This window comes from Centropristis striata, chromosome 15 (assembly GCF_030273125.1).
Source record: "Centropristis striata isolate RG_2023a ecotype Rhode Island chromosome 15, C.striata_1.0, whole genome shotgun sequence".
Classification (NCBI taxonomy): domain Eukaryota; kingdom Metazoa; phylum Chordata; class Actinopteri; order Perciformes; family Serranidae; genus Centropristis; species Centropristis striata.
This window is the reverse complement of record NC_081531.1, coordinates 14,383,359-14,402,169: the sequence shown is the minus strand read 5'-3', so window position 1 is coordinate 14,402,169 and position 18,811 is coordinate 14,383,359. Positions and strand designations below refer to the sequence as shown.

The following is an 18,811-nucleotide window of genomic DNA, read 5'->3' as shown; positions in this document are numbered from 1 at the left end:
TATTATTAGACTATTATTATTTTGATCTCTTTCTGCAAGCCTATTCTCTGTGTATCTGTGTATTTTCTATTTTTTATGTATTTATTGTTATTGATATAGTTCATTTTCTCCACTGTCGTTATTTATTTATCTATCTGTTTCCCCTATCCTACTTATTATTCTGTTTATTTGTTATTTTTTCTATTTATTACGTATTTCTTGTATTACATGCAGTTTTTTCTCACTTTCTATTTATTATTATTATTATTATTATTGGGTTAAGTTTAGGGATTTTCAATATAAATTTGTATTATATTTATATTTTATATTTTATATTTTATATGTACTGTTGTCTTTAATTTGAAGTTTATTTGTCTGTGAAATAAGAGTTTCTAAAACATTTATTTTATTTGTTTCTGCAGTGTTAAATGTTTTATTCATGACTGGCAATGGATAAAAATACCTTTGGAAAGAAAGAAAAATAATTTTTGGCAGATTTCACAAGATATTCAAAAGACGTGTGCTGCACAAAGCCACTGAAGTTTTAACAAACAACATAAAACTGACAGCACAATTATGTGAATTTGACAGTTGACCAACCTGTGCAGTTTAGCCGGCCTGACCGGAGAAATGAGAGTCATGTGACAATTGGGCTGTAGGTGATGATTTATGGCCCTAACTCAGCTCCCCTCTGGCGGATTCTATACATTCTGGGGGAGGGTCTGGCTCAGACATTATGCAACACAGCATGAATATAAGTGAGGGAAAGCCTGCTGCAGAGTCAACCCGGTCTCCTCCAGGTCACCTCTCTTCTAACAGAGCAGCAGTTGGTTGCAGCTTGCAGGTAAAACAAATCTCCATCCACCTCCTCTAGCTTTTTGAATCATTTCAAGTTCTAATTTTTCTCTTCCCTCTCTGTGTCACAGAGTCTGTCTGAAGTTTGTTGTCATCATGCCTCAATGCACCTCCATCATCAACCTGCGCTACCAGGACGGAAGCGAGGGCAGCCCCACCAACCCAGCCAAGTTCAAGTACCAGGACTATGAGCAGCTGAAGGATAACGCGGCCCGCAGAAACAGGCTGTTTGTGGACCATCAGTTCCCACCTGACAACCGCTCCCTGGGAGACCTGGATCTGAACAGGCAGCGGAAAGCCGAAATTGAATGGCTTCGTCCTGCAGTAAAACCATTTAAAATATAATTCTTACTCATGTTAATATGTCTATATGTATATTTTCTTGTATGCATGATTTGTGTTTTACACCTGTTTTTTCCTTTTTGTTTTGTTTTGTCCAGGACATCTTGAAAGCCCAAGGTATCAGCGGAGAGCCTGAATTATTTTCCAAAGGAGCCTCCCGCTTTGACTTCAGTCAGGGTTATGTGGGTAAGTAACAATCTCACTCACAGCTAAAAAAAAAAAAAAAAAATCACAGTACGGCGGTTAGCCAACTATTTACTGATTTTGGAGAAATTATCATGTTTCTTTTACTTTTAATAAAAAGAAATACAAATTAATGTGAAAAAAGGATAAATAATAAAAATAATAATGAATATAGATATATATGCATTTTAATAAATGATATGAAAATATATAGAAAAACATCTAAATAAATAAAATGTGTTGTAAGTTTTAATGCACTTTCAACACAAATAATGAAAAACAAAATAAAAATAAAATAAATATTAACTAAGTCTGAAATGAGAGCATCATTATGAAAGAAAATGCAGCACAGTAATGTTTTCTATCTGGATTATTCTGTTTTCTTAAAGATTTGTTTACTTCCTTTTACAGGTAACTGTTGGTTTCTTGCTGCAGTTTCCTCACTGACCTTCCACAAAGGTCTTTTGGCCCAGGTTGTGCCCATGGACCAGAGCTTCAAGGACTACAATGGGATCTTCCACTTCAGGGTAAGTGTTAAATTAATGTCACATAAGTGTGTTAAACAACACTCATGTTCTTTAGCTCACCTTTGATCCTTTACTTTGTGTCAGTTCTGGAGGTATGGCAAGTGGGTGGATGTTGTCATTGATGACTTCCTGCCAACTCTCAACAAGAAGCTGATGTTAGTGAGCTCCAAGAGTGGGACTGAGTTCTGGGCTCCTCTGATGGAGAAAGCATACGCCAAGTAAGAAGACAACTTACTTTCTCTAATGTAGAGGGCTTTAAAGACACATATATATAAATCTATTTGCAGAATAACACGGTTATAATGACATAAATAATAAAAAGGTAATGGAAATAAAAATAAAAAAACCTAGAATTTCTGTGATAAATATATTTTTTTAAATGAAATAAAGTGTCATATATATTGGAAAAAGATAATTGGAAAAATATTGGTTTCCTGTCCTTTCCTCTCAGCTCTGTGTAAACTGCCTTTCCTGTCCTCTCTTCTCTGCTCTGTGAAATATGATAATTTTAAGCTTTGTTTTTGTAACTTTTTCTAATGAAAACTTTTACAACCTGTGATCCATTCAAGTACCATAGGACAGTTCAAAAACATTTTAAATGCCTGTTTTTACAGTTTCTTTCAATGATAAAGGGTGTGTTTTTGGTTATTTTTTTAAAGTACTTTTCTGCAGTTCAGAGGGTTAAAAGCTGCTTTTACAATACCAAACCTGACCTCTCCCTTCTCCCTCAGGGTTTGCGGCACATACGCAGACATGAGCGGTGGGCTGCCATCTGAGGCCTGCAAGGACTTCAGTGGAGGCATGCACATAATGCACGAGCTTGCGCAGGCCCACGAGTACGGCCACGATGCCAAGCTGTGGGAACAGCTGAGCAGAGCCACCTCGTGCAAGTCCATGATCTGCTGCGGGACCCCCCCCAGAAACGTAACAACTATTTTCTTTGCAGTATATCTTTTAAAAAACCAACAACAAATTCACTGGTATGATTTGACTGTTTTGTCTGTTTCAGGGTCGCATTGTGAATACTGTGCAAGACTCTGGAATCGTGGATGCCCACGCCTACTCTGTTACAGGCGTCACTGAGGTAAAGTTCATGTGGCACAACTGTGAAAATACTCTACTACATATTTATTGCATGATTCATTGACATGGGGACTTTTTAAAAAAATAAAAAAATAAAAATTAAAAAGTGAGATAAATTAATTAAACAATCTTTAAATATATGAATTTATAGAAATAATATATATTTTAAAATAAATTAATTTAAAATGAATAAATATATGAATTAATGAAATTATAAAAAGTATGTTTGGTTCACTAAAATAAAAAATAAATAGAATAAGAAAATAATTAAATATATTTTTTATATTATTATGTTTTTTATATTATTTATAATATTCATATATCAATAATAATAATCTTGACCTTTAAATGGAATTAAATTGAAAAAAATACTAAATGTAAGAACTTGAAATAAATTAATAAAACAATCAATAAAACATACAAACATAATACAAAACAATTATATTGTAAGGTCAGTGCACTTTTAACACTAATAATTAATTGACTTTGGAGATTCTTAATTTTCATGAATTTTACATGTAATTCAACTGAAAAAATAAATAGGAAAAATAAATAAATAATAATTTATAAATATGAGCATTTAAATACAGATGTTAAATACATAAAAGGGATATTTTACTGATTTTCAAAACATTTCATTAGAATAAATAAAATCAACAATGTTGTAAGGTTATCTCACTTTTTAACACAAATAATTAATTGACTTTTGAGATATTTTATAAATTTACTTGGACTTCAAATATAATTCAACTGAAAAAAAGATTAATAAATAAATTAATATATCAATATCTGCATTCAAATTAAAATGTAAATAAATACATAGAAATAAATTAGATCAAAATAAAATAAAAAATCAACTATCCAAACCTCAACATTATTACAAATAATAATAATAATTATATATATATATATATATATATATATATATATATATATACATATAAATATAAAAGGAAGAGAAGAAAAAGTAACAGTGTTTCCCTCTGAGTTGCAGTGAAGTAGAATTAGAAAACAGCATGACAAGAAAAAACTTCAGGAAAGTGAAAGTGATTTCTTAATTTCTCATATGATCTTTAGGTTGATTATTACGGCAGTAAGACGAAGCTGGTGCGTGTCATGAACCCCTGGGGCAGAAAGGAGTGGAACGGAAGCTGGAGTGACAAGTAAATAAATTAATCTTACATCCACCTCTACTTGCATGCATTTTATAGCAAAACAATACAATAATAATAACTCATGAATGTTCCTGCTGTGATCAGGTCCAGTAACTGGTCCAGAGTGAGCCCGGAGGATCGGGAGAAATGTTCTGACCGCGAGGACGGAGAGTTCTGGTAAATAAACCACATTAAAACACAAACTGTTGCTTCCTTTTTAGAATAATTTGCTCCATTTCTCTGTGTTTTCAACCAACTGTCAATCAGTTTATATTTGATGTTCTCATTGTTGAGAATTGGGACAAAATCCTATTTTATTTAATTTTTTTATTTAATCTTCAGTTATCCTGGTAAAATTTATTTTTAAACGATTAATGTTTTGGTTGTGTAAATGTTAAGCTACACAGGGATTTTTAATTTTTTTAAATTATTATTATTTAATTATTATTTTTTATAGCATCCACATATTTTTTCTCAGTAACTGCAACAGATAACGATTAGATTTTTTTTTCTAATTTAATTGGTATCTCCCCAACAATGGTTGCTTTTTTCTTCTTCTGCAGTATTTTTGTGCATGACATCTGACCTTTATCCTGACCTCTTGTTTATGACAGGATGGAATTGGAGGACTTCTGTCAGAATTTCTCCATGTTGTTCATCTGCTGCGAGAACCCAAACTTCATCGACGGAGACGTTGACTGCCAGTGGAAGTCCATGACTTACGACGGCAAGTGGAGAGCCGGGAGGAGCGCAGGAGGCAGCCTGTCCAACTGTGAGCAGCACTTCTTCTTTCATCTTCGACTCTGACTGATATTTCTTTTTGCTTTTATCCCTCTGACACTGTTCCTCTCTCGCCCCCTGCAGCTTCCTTTGACCAGAACCCTCAGTACCGCATGGAGGTGAGCATCATCGACAAGTCTGAGAAGGCCGACAAAAACCTCTACCTGTCTCTGATGCAGATACCTGAGGGGGAGAACCGCCAAGGGAGGTCATCCTACCCCATTGGAGTCAGCGTCTTTAAGGTTTGTTCAATTAAATATAAAATAATGATGAAATAACACAGTAATAACACCAGTTAGCAAGAACACAAATTATCCCTGTAAAGCCTGACCCATTAAATACTAGACAGAAAATATTTATTCTGTATTTGAAGTATTTATTAGATTTTACATATATAGAGTGGATATATGATATTTTTTTATATTATATTTGATACGTCGAGCATTTATGATATTTATTTATGATGAATGGTTAACTGCAATTCCACAACATAATCTTTATAACCCCCCCTCCATCTAAATTCTAAAATTTAATTAAAAAGCACTTTGCACTCAGAATTTCTTCTCCAAAATGGTTCATATCACATATTCTGATAGCTGAAACAATATTTTAGTGAAAAGCATTAAGTAAAAGTAAATTACTAGCAAGTAAGACATTAAATCATCTAATTTATCAGCATTTTATAGCAGATTGCATTCATAAATACATCACAATATCTCAATATACTCCAAAAACATCAATTACAGCATTCATTTCTATCTTTATTCAGTCTAATTAAATAATCAAAACTGTATTTTGAATTGTCTGTCATAATGCATCATAAAATGCAATAACAAACAAACACAAATAAGCTGCAAAATATAAAAGTTGCTTCAGTTAAGATCTATTGAAATATTGGTAATGATTTAAATTTTATTTTTTTACTGTAGATTCTTCTAAATTAGCAAAGATTTCTATGCAGAAATTCTGCAGGTGTGTAGTCCCTCTGCAGCCTGCAGTTGCACCAATAATCCACAAGAAGGCAGTAAAACAGTTAATGTCATTGTGTTAGGTCAATTCTGTGAACTTTTTTCTAATTATAATTTTTTTTACTGCAGTTGTACCAATAATCCACAAGAGGGCAGTAAAACAGTTAATGTCATTGTGTTAGGTCAATTCTGTGAACTTTTTTTTTTATAATTTTTTTTACCGATTTAAAAACTGTATAATGACGTTTTCTTCTTCCCATTTCACACCCAACAGGTTCCTGACGGGGTAAGAACAAACATCACACTGCACATGTGCACACAAGCCAAATTCCACATTTAAATCATGCAATTTACTCTATTTTTTAAACTATATATTCCCCCTCAAGACTCCAAAAGGACGCCTGGATTACAACTTCTTCCGCACAAACAGACCTCAGAAGACGACTCAGATGTACACCTACAACAGGGACCTGATTGAGGGCCACAGCCTGGAGCCCGGAGAGTATGTGATCGTCCCCTCCACCATGAAGCCCTACCAGTCCGCAGACTTCGTCCTTACCGTCTACACCAAGTCTGACGTTAAGATCAGGTAAAAGTGCTGCATGCAAGAGGTGACTTTACTAAAAGTACAGAAGTATAAGCATCAAAATATTCTTACTATTAAAAGTGCTCATTTTGCATTTAATAAAAGTATTGTTTTTTATTAATGCATTCATGTGTTTTAATCACTTTTTAACTGCAGCTTTTTTTAATCAAAATATAAAACTATTATTAGATGATTTATATCTTGTATAAATAATTAAAATGTGCTTAGTAGTTAATTACTTAAATTTTATATAAAATAATCTTGAAAAAATACGAATTAATTAATGACTAAAGTTATCAAATTCATCTTGAAAAAAAAGTAAAATAAATTTAAAAATATTACTAGTAAAAGTACTCATCATGCATTTCAGAAAAGTATATATTATTGTTTTTATTGATGCAGTCATTAGTTTTAATAACTATTTTCTATCAAAATATGTCTAAAATGAATTAAAATAAATAAATAAATATATATGTATATATATATATATATATATATATATATACATATACATATATTATTTATTTTAGACATATTTGTATGTCCATCTCTCTTCCAAAATATAATTAAAAAAAAACAACGTTTTTCGCCCGCTGTGATCCTCTGAAGTCTAAATATTTTCACCTCCTCTGTTTGCATCCAGTCCCCACGGAGAGGATGAAGACGATCATGACCATGACCATGACCATGACCATGACCATGAGAAGGAGGAGAACTTGATCCTTCCTGAAGTATAAAATCAAATAAATACTTTTGCTGTAAATGAGAAAAGTTTAGTTTGATGTCTGATCTAATAACTCGTTTTCAGATTCCAGACAAAGAGAAGGAGGAGGTCACCGACCAGAGTGCTCAGCGTTTGTTCAGGCGCTACGCTGACCAGGTGACTTTTCTCTCTCCACTCCTCCATCTACTTCTCAATCTCTCCTTTTCCTTTCTGATATTATTTAATCACATTTTGTGTTTTTAGTATGGCGTGCTGAATCACGTACAGCTGCAGAAGCTCCTGAATGACAACTTCCCTCATGGTGAGTTGATATATATCTTATATATTAATTAAGAATCATGACACCTAATCTTACTTTTGGGGATTTACAAAAAAACAGAAAATTATTAATATTATAAGGAAAAATTAGCTTTCAATAATTCTTTACATCTCGCCCATCGTTTGACCAATTCAGAATTTTATTTAAAATCTATTTTGAGTTCATCCGATTTATAAACAAATATAATAAGTTATATTTATAAGTTAATATTCTACAAGATTTCTTCTATTGAAGATAAAATAAATTAGATATTAATGCTTACCTTTTCTGTTATTATTCTGTACTATTACCTTTTTAATTTTAATTTTCTTAATATATATTTATTTTATTTTGCACTTAAAATGCCATTTATCATTAAAATAAAGTTGAATTTATCTGATATTTTTTAAAAATTGATATAAAATTGAATGTATATACAAAACACTGTTCAAAGTGCCCACAAGTGTCACGAATATTGGAATAATAAAAAAAAAAAACTATAACAAATGGTGTATTATTGCCAATTTTTCAAACAGAAAACTAACTTTTCTGGGGTTAAGATGGTTAAAAGCTACTTTAACGAAGCCAAATCTGACCCACTTTTTTGAGGTTCAGAGGTTTAATAAAAAAAAAAAATAGGAATGAAAAATTTACTTCATAGAGTTTGAGTTTCTCTGTGTCATTCACAGGCTCCTACATGGGCTTCCGTTTGGACACCTGCAGGAGCATGGCAGCGATGGTGGATGTATCCTAAAAAGGAAAAATGTTTTTGTTGTTTTTATGCTTTTTTTTATCGCACAAATCACCACCATAAAACGCCACAAAGTCAAAATGAAATCACTCAAGATGCATCAATTTAAATCTAGTGATAGATGACACTGTCACTGACTTAGTCTAATCATCTGATGTCAGAAAATATATATTTTTTTTATTTTGAAACAAAATTTTGACCTAAGCTAATTAAAAAAATGTCTATGGTTCAAACTTAACTTAACGTGCAAAGACCAACCAAAAAATGTCGATGACCTATTCGGAGTTCTCCACTCTCTGGGATAAGATCAACAAGTACAAGGTGAGGCACAAAATAAGGAAATATTAAATCTCTGATGTGCAGTTAATATTATTTATTTTATAATTTATTGATTATTGTTGTTTTGTTTTTATTGTATTGTATCTCTTTTTTTGTACCTAAATTAACTTTATTTCTCATTATTTACTACCATTACCTTGGCTCATCCTTTATTCATCCCCACCTTTTTTCTCTCTCTTTTCTACTTAAATGTATTTAATTATAATTTACAATATATTTTATAATAAAATAATTTATTCTTTTGTTTTTTCTACTTAGATTTACTTTATTATTGTATTGTGTTGTGTTGTGTGTATAGTGTTTTTTCTCATTATTTACTAACATTTCCTAGGCTTGTCCTGTATTCATCTCCATCTATTTTCTCTCTAAATAATAATTAAAAATATAAAGTGAAAAGTGCTCTTGATCTCTGAATGTAGTTGAATCTTTTTTTTTGCAGAAACACTTCCAAAGTGCAGATTACAATGGTAACGGTACTCTGTCCGACTATGAGCTGCAGAAAGCTATTGAGGCTGCAGGTGAGACCAGTTTATGTATAATTAAAACTTCATAATAAGCTTCAACAAGATGTTCACGACTTTCTCTTTTTGTCTGCACCAGGAATCGACGTGGACAACGGCCTGGTGAGGCTGATGATGTTCCGCTACTCTGGCAGCTCAAACACCAACCTCGAGGGCTTCATCACTCTCATGGTGCGCCTGGAGAAGATTACAAGTGAGTGAATCGAAAAACAGGTTTTATTTGTCCAGAATCCTCAAGTTTGCAAAGTCAGACACCACATCACGACAGCATTTCTACATTTTAAGCTCATGTTGCATTCAAAAAAATTGATGTTTGTGGGCTTTTCTTTCCAGATACTTTCAACGACAAGTCATCCGGTGGAGTGATCTCAATGTCCTGGAAAGAGGCAAGTTTGTTTCAGCTTACAGGACTCAAAATAATTATTTCTATATATTAATTACCGTGTCGCTTTAAATTCCTGAAGAAAATAACCCAAAAACCCAAATAAGTATTGTAGAAGTAGTGTGCCAAAGACACTAACAGTTCTGCAAACTGCCTTTTCTTTTGTTTCAGTTCTCCAACTTCTCCATGTACAACTAAACCAAAGCTGAAACAGGAGCACAGGAGACACACAAGAGAAGGAACCTGCAACCAACTGCTGAATTTAATAGAACAGATGTCTTTCTGTGCAAAAACCTGTAAAGCTGTAACACGTTTGTTCTGAAACTTGAAATAAACGTTAACCTCTGAATTACGGGCTGAAACTGTCATTTTTTAAACACATTTTTCAAGTCAAACTGCAGAACGAATGAGGAGGCAGCAGATGTGGACCAGAGATGAATTTATTAACTCCTCACTGAGTACATGAGAAAGATACAAAAGTCATCAAACACAACATCGATGGCTCACATGTCATCTGAAGTAATTATAAGATAAAATTTCCTATTTACACTCATATTCCTGTGTGTGATGTTACAAGATGCTCTCTGTCAAAACTCAAATTTACAAGTCGAGTGTTCTCATTTCACATTAATAAATCAAAAATCCAACATTTCAAGTCCAAAACAAACACAGAGTCCAGGTTTCTCTTTATCATCACTATACTGTTTGGTTCTGTCTGCTGCAGTGTTTGGGGAACTCTGCAGTTAGAGGATAAAGTTGGCAATATTTAATATTTCTCTTATTTACAATAAATTCCATGAAAAGACTAAAAATTACCCAATTAACAAGTCTGTGTAGCTATCATGGTCACTAAAGTTTATTTGAATTCAATTCAACATGACCATACTGGTGCTGTAAATACTCACTGGTTTATCAAATGTGTATCAATCCACCGCAGAAAATGGTCCCCAACATACGCACTATTTAGTCCTGTTTGAAAAACATTTACTAAAAACTACAGTGCCCAGCTGTTTAAAGAATCAGTGAGCCATGAAAATAATTTTTTCTGATCCTAACTACCCGCGTCCACAGCAGAATAGTCTGTTCTGTGATTTCAACATTTTGTGCAGCTAACACTGACATTATTTATGAAAAAACACAATTGATTCAGGACTTGCTATCAATAGATACTCAATATTAAATGACTCAAAAAAAGAAAAAAAGATCCGGACATGCCTAGTCTTGGGTAACAAACAGAAAAAGTGAAGTAGGAAAGTCCTGAAAGATGAAGAAACTAACTCATTTTTGCTTTTGGTCTTTTCATGGGATTTGTTGTAAGATAGACATAAAACATTAGCCGTATCCTTGAGATAAAGGTTGTGTGCAGTTCAGGGCTGTTTTCGTTGGCTGCTCAGCTCTCAGTCCTCCTCTTTCTCTATATAAGACTTACAGGCTGAGCGAGCGATCTGTCTCGCCATGTATCGGTCTCTCGCCGAGGTCACAGTCTGATCCGTGCTGCGCTTTGCAAACTTGTTCACCTTGTCCTCCTCTTTCTCTTCTTTTTCCTTTCCGTGTTCTCCAACCGCTTCGTTCTTTTCTGGCTCTTTTTCGTCCTTCTTCACCACTTTCTCCTTCTCCTTCTCCTTCTCCGGCTCCTTCTTCCTCTCCTTATCTTCTTCCTGATCTTTGTCTTTGCGCCTGTCTTTATCTGAATTCCTCCTCTTCTCTCTTTCCCCATTCTTATCCCTCTCCCTTTCTTTTGGGCTCCTCTCTCTCTTACCGTGCCGGTCTTCCCTGTCCCCATCCTTGCCTCTACTTCTGTCTTCTTCTCTGCCTCGGTCTCTGTCCCTGTCTTTCCTTTTGTCCCTGTCATCTCTTCTTCCTCCGTGCCGATCGTCTCTTTCCCTTCCCCTGTTTCTGTCTCTCTCTCTGTCTCTCTCTCTGTCCCGTCCTTTGTCTCTGTCTTGATCTCTGTGGCTCTTCTTCTGTCGGTCTCTTTCCTTCTCCCTTTCCTTCTCCTCTCCGCTTCCAGACGAAGGCGACCTCTGTCGGTATTGGCGTTTGGAGTGTGCAGAGCCGGCCCCGGGCTTGCTGAACCCAGACTTTTGCTCGTGCCCCTCCTCACTGTCGCTGCATGAACTAGGGATGTTGTCATGGGGCGTAGGTGAGGGAACAGGTGATGTCCTCTCTGTGTCTTTTGAGTTTTGAGTCCTGTGGAAGCAGAAACAGAGAGATACAAATAATGGCTCAGAATAATTTTTAGAAATATGTGTTACCTTGTTGTGTTTATGGATGAGAAAGTAATGCGGAGCTTTGACTGACTTGTTTGCAGAACGATCCGGTATCGCCTCCTCTCCGACAGTCTGATTCAGCAGGTGTCGGTAGAAGCCGCTCAGGTCTTTTTGTTTCTTCACATCCAAAGCAGCTAAACAAAACAGAAATAATAAATCAAGCAAATCATTTACATTGTTTCATACAGAGTGACCTCTTTTCCACATACCCGTCTCTTGAAGTTATGCTTTGTGTGCCTCCTGAGGAAGGGAATACTTCTCCAGAATGCATTGACACAAAAAATATTTATTGAAGGAATCAAGGCCTTGTTCACAATACCCAACATTAGCCCTGTTTTTTTATTTTTTTAGCTCTGCCATAGTTTAAAAAAAAGCCCCAGATCAGAGGTAAGCTGCGAGGGGTCTGCGTTCGCTCCCGTCAGCCAACAAGACGCCCAAACATTTCTGATATCTAGCATGCTAAGTATCCAGGTCAGTCGAGAAGTCTCTCGAGGAGCTACAGCCAATGACATAGGTTGAGACAGGGAATATTGAGCACTGTGGTGGTGGTGTTTGTGTATGTTTGAGATAGAAAAATAGAGAGGAAGCTCAAGCTGAAGTTCAAAACAGTTGTAAAGTATCGCTCTCACCTTCCATCGCTGCCTCTCTTTTCTCTCTCTCCTCTTCCTCCTTCTGCTCCAGCAGTTTCTTCTTGTAGGCTGAGGTAACATAAGCTTCTTTATCTGCAAATTTCTCTCCCTCTTCCTCCCGTTCCTTCTGGATCTTCCTCTCTTCCCTTCGGTCTTGTTCTTTCTTTCGGTCTTCAACGGCTCTCATTAACTGGTGGATGTACTTTGGCTATAATGAAGAAAATAAAATTGATTTTCTAGTAGGGACATCAGAACTCTATCAGGGAATCAGAGTCTTTTCCAATCAATGTTGAGAAATGCAGCTATACCAGTGTTAAATATAAATGAGATGACCTTTTTGTCGCCGCCTCCCAGAATTTTTTTGTGGCTCTCAAGTCTCTGTTTTTGAATGTCATCGTACACAGCATCATAGTCGTATACAGTGCTGTCCTGATCCAGAGCCTTATGCATCTCCAGACGTGTCTATAGACAGAGAGAAAGGAAAGACAGAGAAATGTAAATCACAGACCAACGACCATTTGTAAAAAAGCTGAAAAAGTTAAAAGCAATAAGTGGACTCAGTAGTATTTTAATACTTCGTCTCACCTGCTTCATCATCTTCTTTTTGACTGCTTCTTTCTGCAGACTCTCCCCAACTGTGGTCTGAGGAACACAAAAAAACATATTCAGTATATTTGGAGAAGTTAGCTAAAATGCCAATTGACGACTTTTATTGTTTCTTTTACAGAAATCCATAATGGTGAAAATACCTGAAATCACATGCAGTGATTCATGCATGACAGCTCATAATAAATCACACCCACCTCGTCGTCTGAGTCATCCTCGAACACTGAGTGTTTCTGCAGCGTCTTTGATGCTCCCTTCTTTTGTGACAATATCAGCCCGTACCTGCGGAGAATCAGGTAACAAGGTTTTTAAACCCCCAAAGTCATCTTTATATGTTTTTCACAAACAAGGAAAAAGGGGAATTTATCTGAGATAAATGTAAAGTCCTCTGACAGAAAACTAAAGCAGCCATCAAAATTACAGCAAGTGACCTTAAAGTGCGGTGTTTACACACTATTTTGAGGTTGAACGGGGAGGGGAATTGATAGTTTGGCAAGTGAGATTAAAATAACCCTCACCTCATGAGAAAAAAATACAAAAAATTTAAACATAAAAGTCATGTAATACACAGAAAAATAAGTATCTATCAGGAGGTAAGTAATATTAATAATGAAAATGAATAAATAGCAGTGCAAAATCTGTGCACAATCCACATTGAGAAGTTTTATATTCATTCCAGCTCAAAACCGCACTATATCAGTTTCTGGTGATCTTCTCCTCTCTCAAAGTGACAGCAGGGGTGTGACAATACATTGATATACAGTCATGGAAAAAAAATATTATACCACCCTTGTTCATTTTAATGCCTGGTACAACTAAAGGTACATTTGTTTGGAAAAATATAATGATAACAAATAGCTCATAAGAGTTTGATTTAAAAAAAGATATCTAGCCATTTTCCATTATTTTCTTGATAATAACCAAAATCATTATATAGAAAATCATGGAAAATGGCTAGATATCAGCTCTTAAATTAAACTATTATGAGCTATTTTTGTTGTTATCATTTTATTTGTCCAAACAAATGTACCTTTAGTTGTACCAGGCATTAAAATGAACAAGATATTAGAGAAAACAAGGATGGTATAATAAGTGGAATCACTGTAGATTGATTCATCGGTGAACCATCCAACTGCATCGATGCATATCACTGTCTTTAACATATGCTTTTATTGCGACTATCTCCCTGTTTTGTCTTGAGAAGTGAACTGAACCCACAGATAAAAGTGAGCATGTTCATAAACGAAAGATCATCACAGGCTCTCAAAGTTAACCCATAAAAACCATTTGCACTAAAATGCATTGGGGCGCTTTATGATGAACAGGTCTATTTTTATTCTTTGTATGATTAAATAATTGATTGTTTTCCAGTTCAATATCTCAGAAATAAAATGGTAAAAACACAATTTAGTTCATTTCAATGAGTTGATGTAAATATAACTTTGTGATATTGGAAAATATTGTATAGTTGTCCAATGAATCGATGTAATTGTATCGTGATACAAGATTTACACCCCTAAAATGATGTATCAGTACAGTTTATATTAGAAATACAACTCTTACCGTACCTTAAGCTTCTCTATTTTCCAGGAGCGAGAGCAGACATGTCAAACTGTTAAAATAATTGCCGAAATCATTTTTTTGTCAAAATTGTTTTTTTTTTTTGCCTAAATCATCTCCTCAGGACGCCGGCCACCTATGGTAAAATCACCTACATCCTCAGTTGATCAGATCATGTGATTTTACCCCTTTAAGATCATCACTTCTTTGACAATTTACCACATTCATAGGAATCAGATAAGAATCCAGCAAAGAAGAGCTAGAGGGAGATTGTTTAGTTATCAGTTTAGTTTATCAGTGTCTTATTGTTGACACTAACATTATTAACACTTTACTCTAAGGTGTCTACATAAGAGTGACATGAGTGTTTCATAAACATAACATGGGATGTGTCATGAACATTAATGACACTTTGAAGTAACATTAATGCTCATGACACTTGTCATGTCATGTTTCTGACAGGCTTGTGTGACTCTTATGTAGACACCTTCAAAATAAAGTGTTACCATATCTTGCTTAAGTCACAAAGGCATGTTCAAAAAATTGCAAGTTATTTATTTATCTTAAGTTACATAATTTACACACAGTGTTGTTACTATGCCAATAGCCATCCTTTGTCACATCCTTTTTGAGTTAAATGATCAATAAATGTCATATGTTGCACTTTTGGTGAAATTTTTTGTGTTTCCTGCAAAACTTGAAAAAAATGAGTGAGGTGATTATTTTAATAGGGTGACGAAATGGCTTGTTAATTATTTTTGAGACACGTGGCTTTCTGCTAAGGACTAAGCTCAGTTTTATAGTGGAATATGTAAGGCACCATATTGAGAAATAACAAACGCCAAAAATATATCAAAATAGGCAAATAAAGTTTGAATGAATAACGTTAGCATTAGCTATTCAAATCTAATTAGCCAGCTAGTCCTGTTAGCCTCAATTGGTGTGGTATATATCAAATCAAACTGCAGCAGTGTAACTAGTAAAATGGAGAATATATGGAAGCATTATAAAAACAAAAAATACGTTTAAAGTGCCTTTGCTGCTTTATAATCGATGTTAGCATCACGTTAGCATGTTGCTAACTAGCTCAAGAGCAGCAGGGGACGGAGCACCGTTTTCACAAATACATTCCCTGAGCTGCAACACCATGGCTGCTACGGGGCAATAAAGTCATTCATCACAACTATAGATATAATTCCAGCTGGTTCAAACAGTTGTCTTTTAACGTTAATCACATTTACAGTAGCAAAATCACATCAGCTTGCAACTTACTGTTTTGTAGGGACCGCCATCTTGCCCTGCTGGCTGTGATCGAACACAGCATTTTCGACACAATATTTTAGTATTTTAAACTCGTAGATAAAATGTCTGATATTTTGCATATCAGTAGAAGCGTGAATATATCTACAGGACATATTTTAGTTTTTGGCCGTTACATTGTTTTCTATACACTTAATAGGGGTTTGTCAATTTATTGCGAAAGTGCAGACTATAATTGAAAGATAAAGGAAAAAGTCACCGTGATGGAGAAAATCTGAATTATCAACATAGACTGTATAAAATATAATATGATTTAAAAAAAACCCGGTATATTAAAAATGATATGACCATAGATTGATATGCCTGCTGTAAAAATGTTACAATAGGATCAGGTATTGTTTTTATTTCCAACAGATGGGGTTATTGCTCCAAATTGTACTTCATCATTCCTGTCCGTCTCAAATGCAAATAATATATTAACTAATCAAAGTAATTTGAATGCCACTGAAGTCCATAAATAAATAAGTTAAAACATTAAATAAATGTATCATGTTCTGAAATAAATCAGAAAAATAAACGAACATATAAATAAATGTAAATATGAACAAGTCAACCTAAAAATAAAAAAATAAAATAGGTTTTATTAAAAAAAGTAATAATCGTATAACTTTTATTCATTTCAGGGGGGGGAAAAAATCTTCATTAGGAAATAAATGTGTCCTAAAATAAATAAAATGTGGTATTATGAATTAAAAGTCTTCTGAAATAAATAAATGTAGAACTATTTAACAAATGTCCCCTAAAATATATAAAAGTAAAGTAGAAACCTTTTTTTTATTTTTATTTATTGAACTATGTTGTCTCATTTATGTTTTTCTATTTACATGTATTCATATATGTATACAATTAATGCCTCCTTTTAAAAATAAGATGTATTACTTGACACTTATTTATTTAAGAGGCATATTTATTTATTATCTTAAATCCCATTCAAAACTATACAGTATTTCACAACAAAAAAAAAGAATATTAAAGTACAAAAAATGTAGGCGACATCATTTTGTGACCCCTTAAATCCTTTTTTTAAATTACCCATTACCCGTTTGGAAACCAGACTTCTTTTGTGTAACACCACAATAATCATGAGCTCATAGCGGATCAACATATATTTTTCTTTATTCTGTTCCTGCAGCCACACATCATATTGCTGCAAAGGGCTTCAAAGAAGACACAGAACAGCGACAAAAGGTGACAGTGAGTCTGTTTTTTCTTTTTAAAAAGGGAAACAAAGAGTGACAGTACTGTCTTTCTAACTAAGAGCAAAGAAACTGGTCTATTTTAAAGTGATTCCTTCATATCATTTGTTATTTTCGCTGCTTTCAGCTGCTCTGTAGTACGTCACTCTCTTAAGTCAGATCAGAGAGTACATGAGCTCACCTGTGATTAAAGCTGCAGCTTTGAGTTCCCCTCTGCCTCCTCTGAGCGATTCTAAATCCAAACACCATTATCTCTGTCGTAATCTCCATCTCATCTCATCTCTGGCCTCACTGCTAATCCCTCTGGTACAAACATAGTGGCCAAAGCTGCCCGATGGATGGGTGAATAGATAAAAAATGAACTATAGGATGTTGCATGGATAAATGGATCAGTACAGACTGACAGAAGGCTGGATGAAGTGATGCATAGATACTATGAGTCATTACGTTATGTGAAGAAACTGAAAATGTCGTTTTTCAATATCAGAGAGGCATCTATCTTAAATAAAAATAAAAATAAAACAGAGCTGATGACAACAGTTCAACGAAGTGGTTCAATTATTTTTGTTATCAATTATTTGAGGCAAGGCAAGTTTGTTTTGTACAGCACATTTTAACAACAATACAATTCAAAGTGCTTTATATAAAACAATAAAAAGCATGGAGACAAAGTGCAATGCAAGACATCAAGAAAGTTTTGAAATAAGAACAGGCTAAAGTAGATTTAACAGGAATGAAAACAAGACCAAGCGTTACAGCACAGTGTTAGAAATAAGGGATTATGGCAGAAAAAAACAGAAAAGTCTTGATTTAAAAGAACTGATTAGCAGACCTGCAATTTTTTGGGAGTTTGTTCTGAATATGTGGTGCATAAAAACCGAATGCTGCTTCAAAGAATCAGTGACTTCCTATAAATCCCTTCCAAAGACAATTTTATAGACTCTTTTCTGTGATTTCATCTCCTTTTTATTGTCTTTATTTCTTCTACCTATTTTATTTAAAATGTATTTTATTTTTTGTCTCTTCAGATGTATTTATGTTATATTTTTCTGATAAATATATCTTCTTCATTTGCCTGCTGTCCCTTAGGTTTTGCATCTTTGTCTTCTTGTATTAATTTTATCTTTTTTTAAATGTCTTTTTTAGCTTCTTTTTGTAGCCCTTTGTTGTTACTTTGCCTTCTGCTCTTTCTCAATTAAAGCACTTTGTAAATGCTGTTTTTAAAGGTGATTTGTCAAGAACAATTATTATTATTATTATTATTATTATTATTCAGGTTTGGTAAGGAACTGACTTTAGCCTGTGCAACTCACTCTGATAATATGATTTATGTGTTGCAGGAAAAGGGAGAGAACCAGGTTGTACACCAGCTGTAATGACAGTGGATGTTCTGGTGCATACCTGCACACATCAGGGCTGATGACACACTTCACATTCTGAGTATGTGGTTTTGTGACAGGCTATGGTTGCTGCTATCCTTGATCTGTGCCCTCAGGCGATGAAGATCACAGTGTAGCAGTGCAGGTCGAGACCTATGGTCGAGACATGCAGCCAGCACTTCAGGAGTCATGTCGTCATGGACTGCACTCACCGGCTGATAACCATAAAGGTAGGCCTCTCTTGTTTTTACGAGATTTTCGGATGTTCACACAACGTGCACATTACAAGTTCACAAATATATTTTTCCTGCTTAGAATTGACATGGATGCAAAGATACATTTTTTATTTACATGAAAATAAACTATTGAATAACTGACT

General features: G+C 34.4%; 2 protein-coding genes across 2 annotated transcripts; one reads left to right on the top strand and one right to left on the bottom strand.

The window, feature by feature from the left end:
• The first annotated feature begins 423 nt into the window (after positions 1-423).
• Positions 424-9,821, top strand: LOC131987149 (calpain-2 catalytic subunit-like). The gene is made up of 21 exons (XM_059352320.1): positions 424-1,158; positions 1,275-1,362; positions 1,771-1,886; positions 1,971-2,104; positions 2,618-2,810; positions 2,896-2,970; positions 4,047-4,132; positions 4,229-4,300; positions 4,738-4,895; positions 4,988-5,145; positions 6,146-6,157; positions 6,258-6,460; positions 7,101-7,188; positions 7,266-7,337; positions 7,425-7,482; positions 8,169-8,224; positions 8,483-8,551; positions 9,009-9,087; positions 9,170-9,283; positions 9,424-9,476; positions 9,644-9,821. Exons 1-21 carry the CDS (start codon positions 931-933, stop codon positions 9,668-9,670), a joined length of 2,139 nt encoding a protein of 712 aa, XP_059208303.1. The 5' UTR covers positions 424-930; the 3' UTR covers positions 9,671-9,821.
• A 73-nt stretch (positions 9,822-9,894) lies between these two features.
• On the bottom strand, positions 9,895-15,863 carry nsrp1 (nuclear speckle splicing regulatory protein 1). The gene is made up of 7 exons (XM_059352318.1): positions 15,810-15,863; positions 13,175-13,259; positions 12,957-13,013; positions 12,705-12,833; positions 12,372-12,579; positions 11,774-11,876; positions 9,895-11,662 (listed from the first exon to the last, which is right to left on the bottom strand). The coding sequence occupies exons 1-7, from the start codon at positions 15,827-15,829 to the stop codon at positions 10,870-10,872; spliced, it is 1,395 nt and encodes a 464-aa protein (XP_059208301.1). The 5' UTR covers positions 15,830-15,863; the 3' UTR covers positions 9,895-10,869.
• Positions 15,864-18,811: the final 2,948 nt, after the last annotated feature.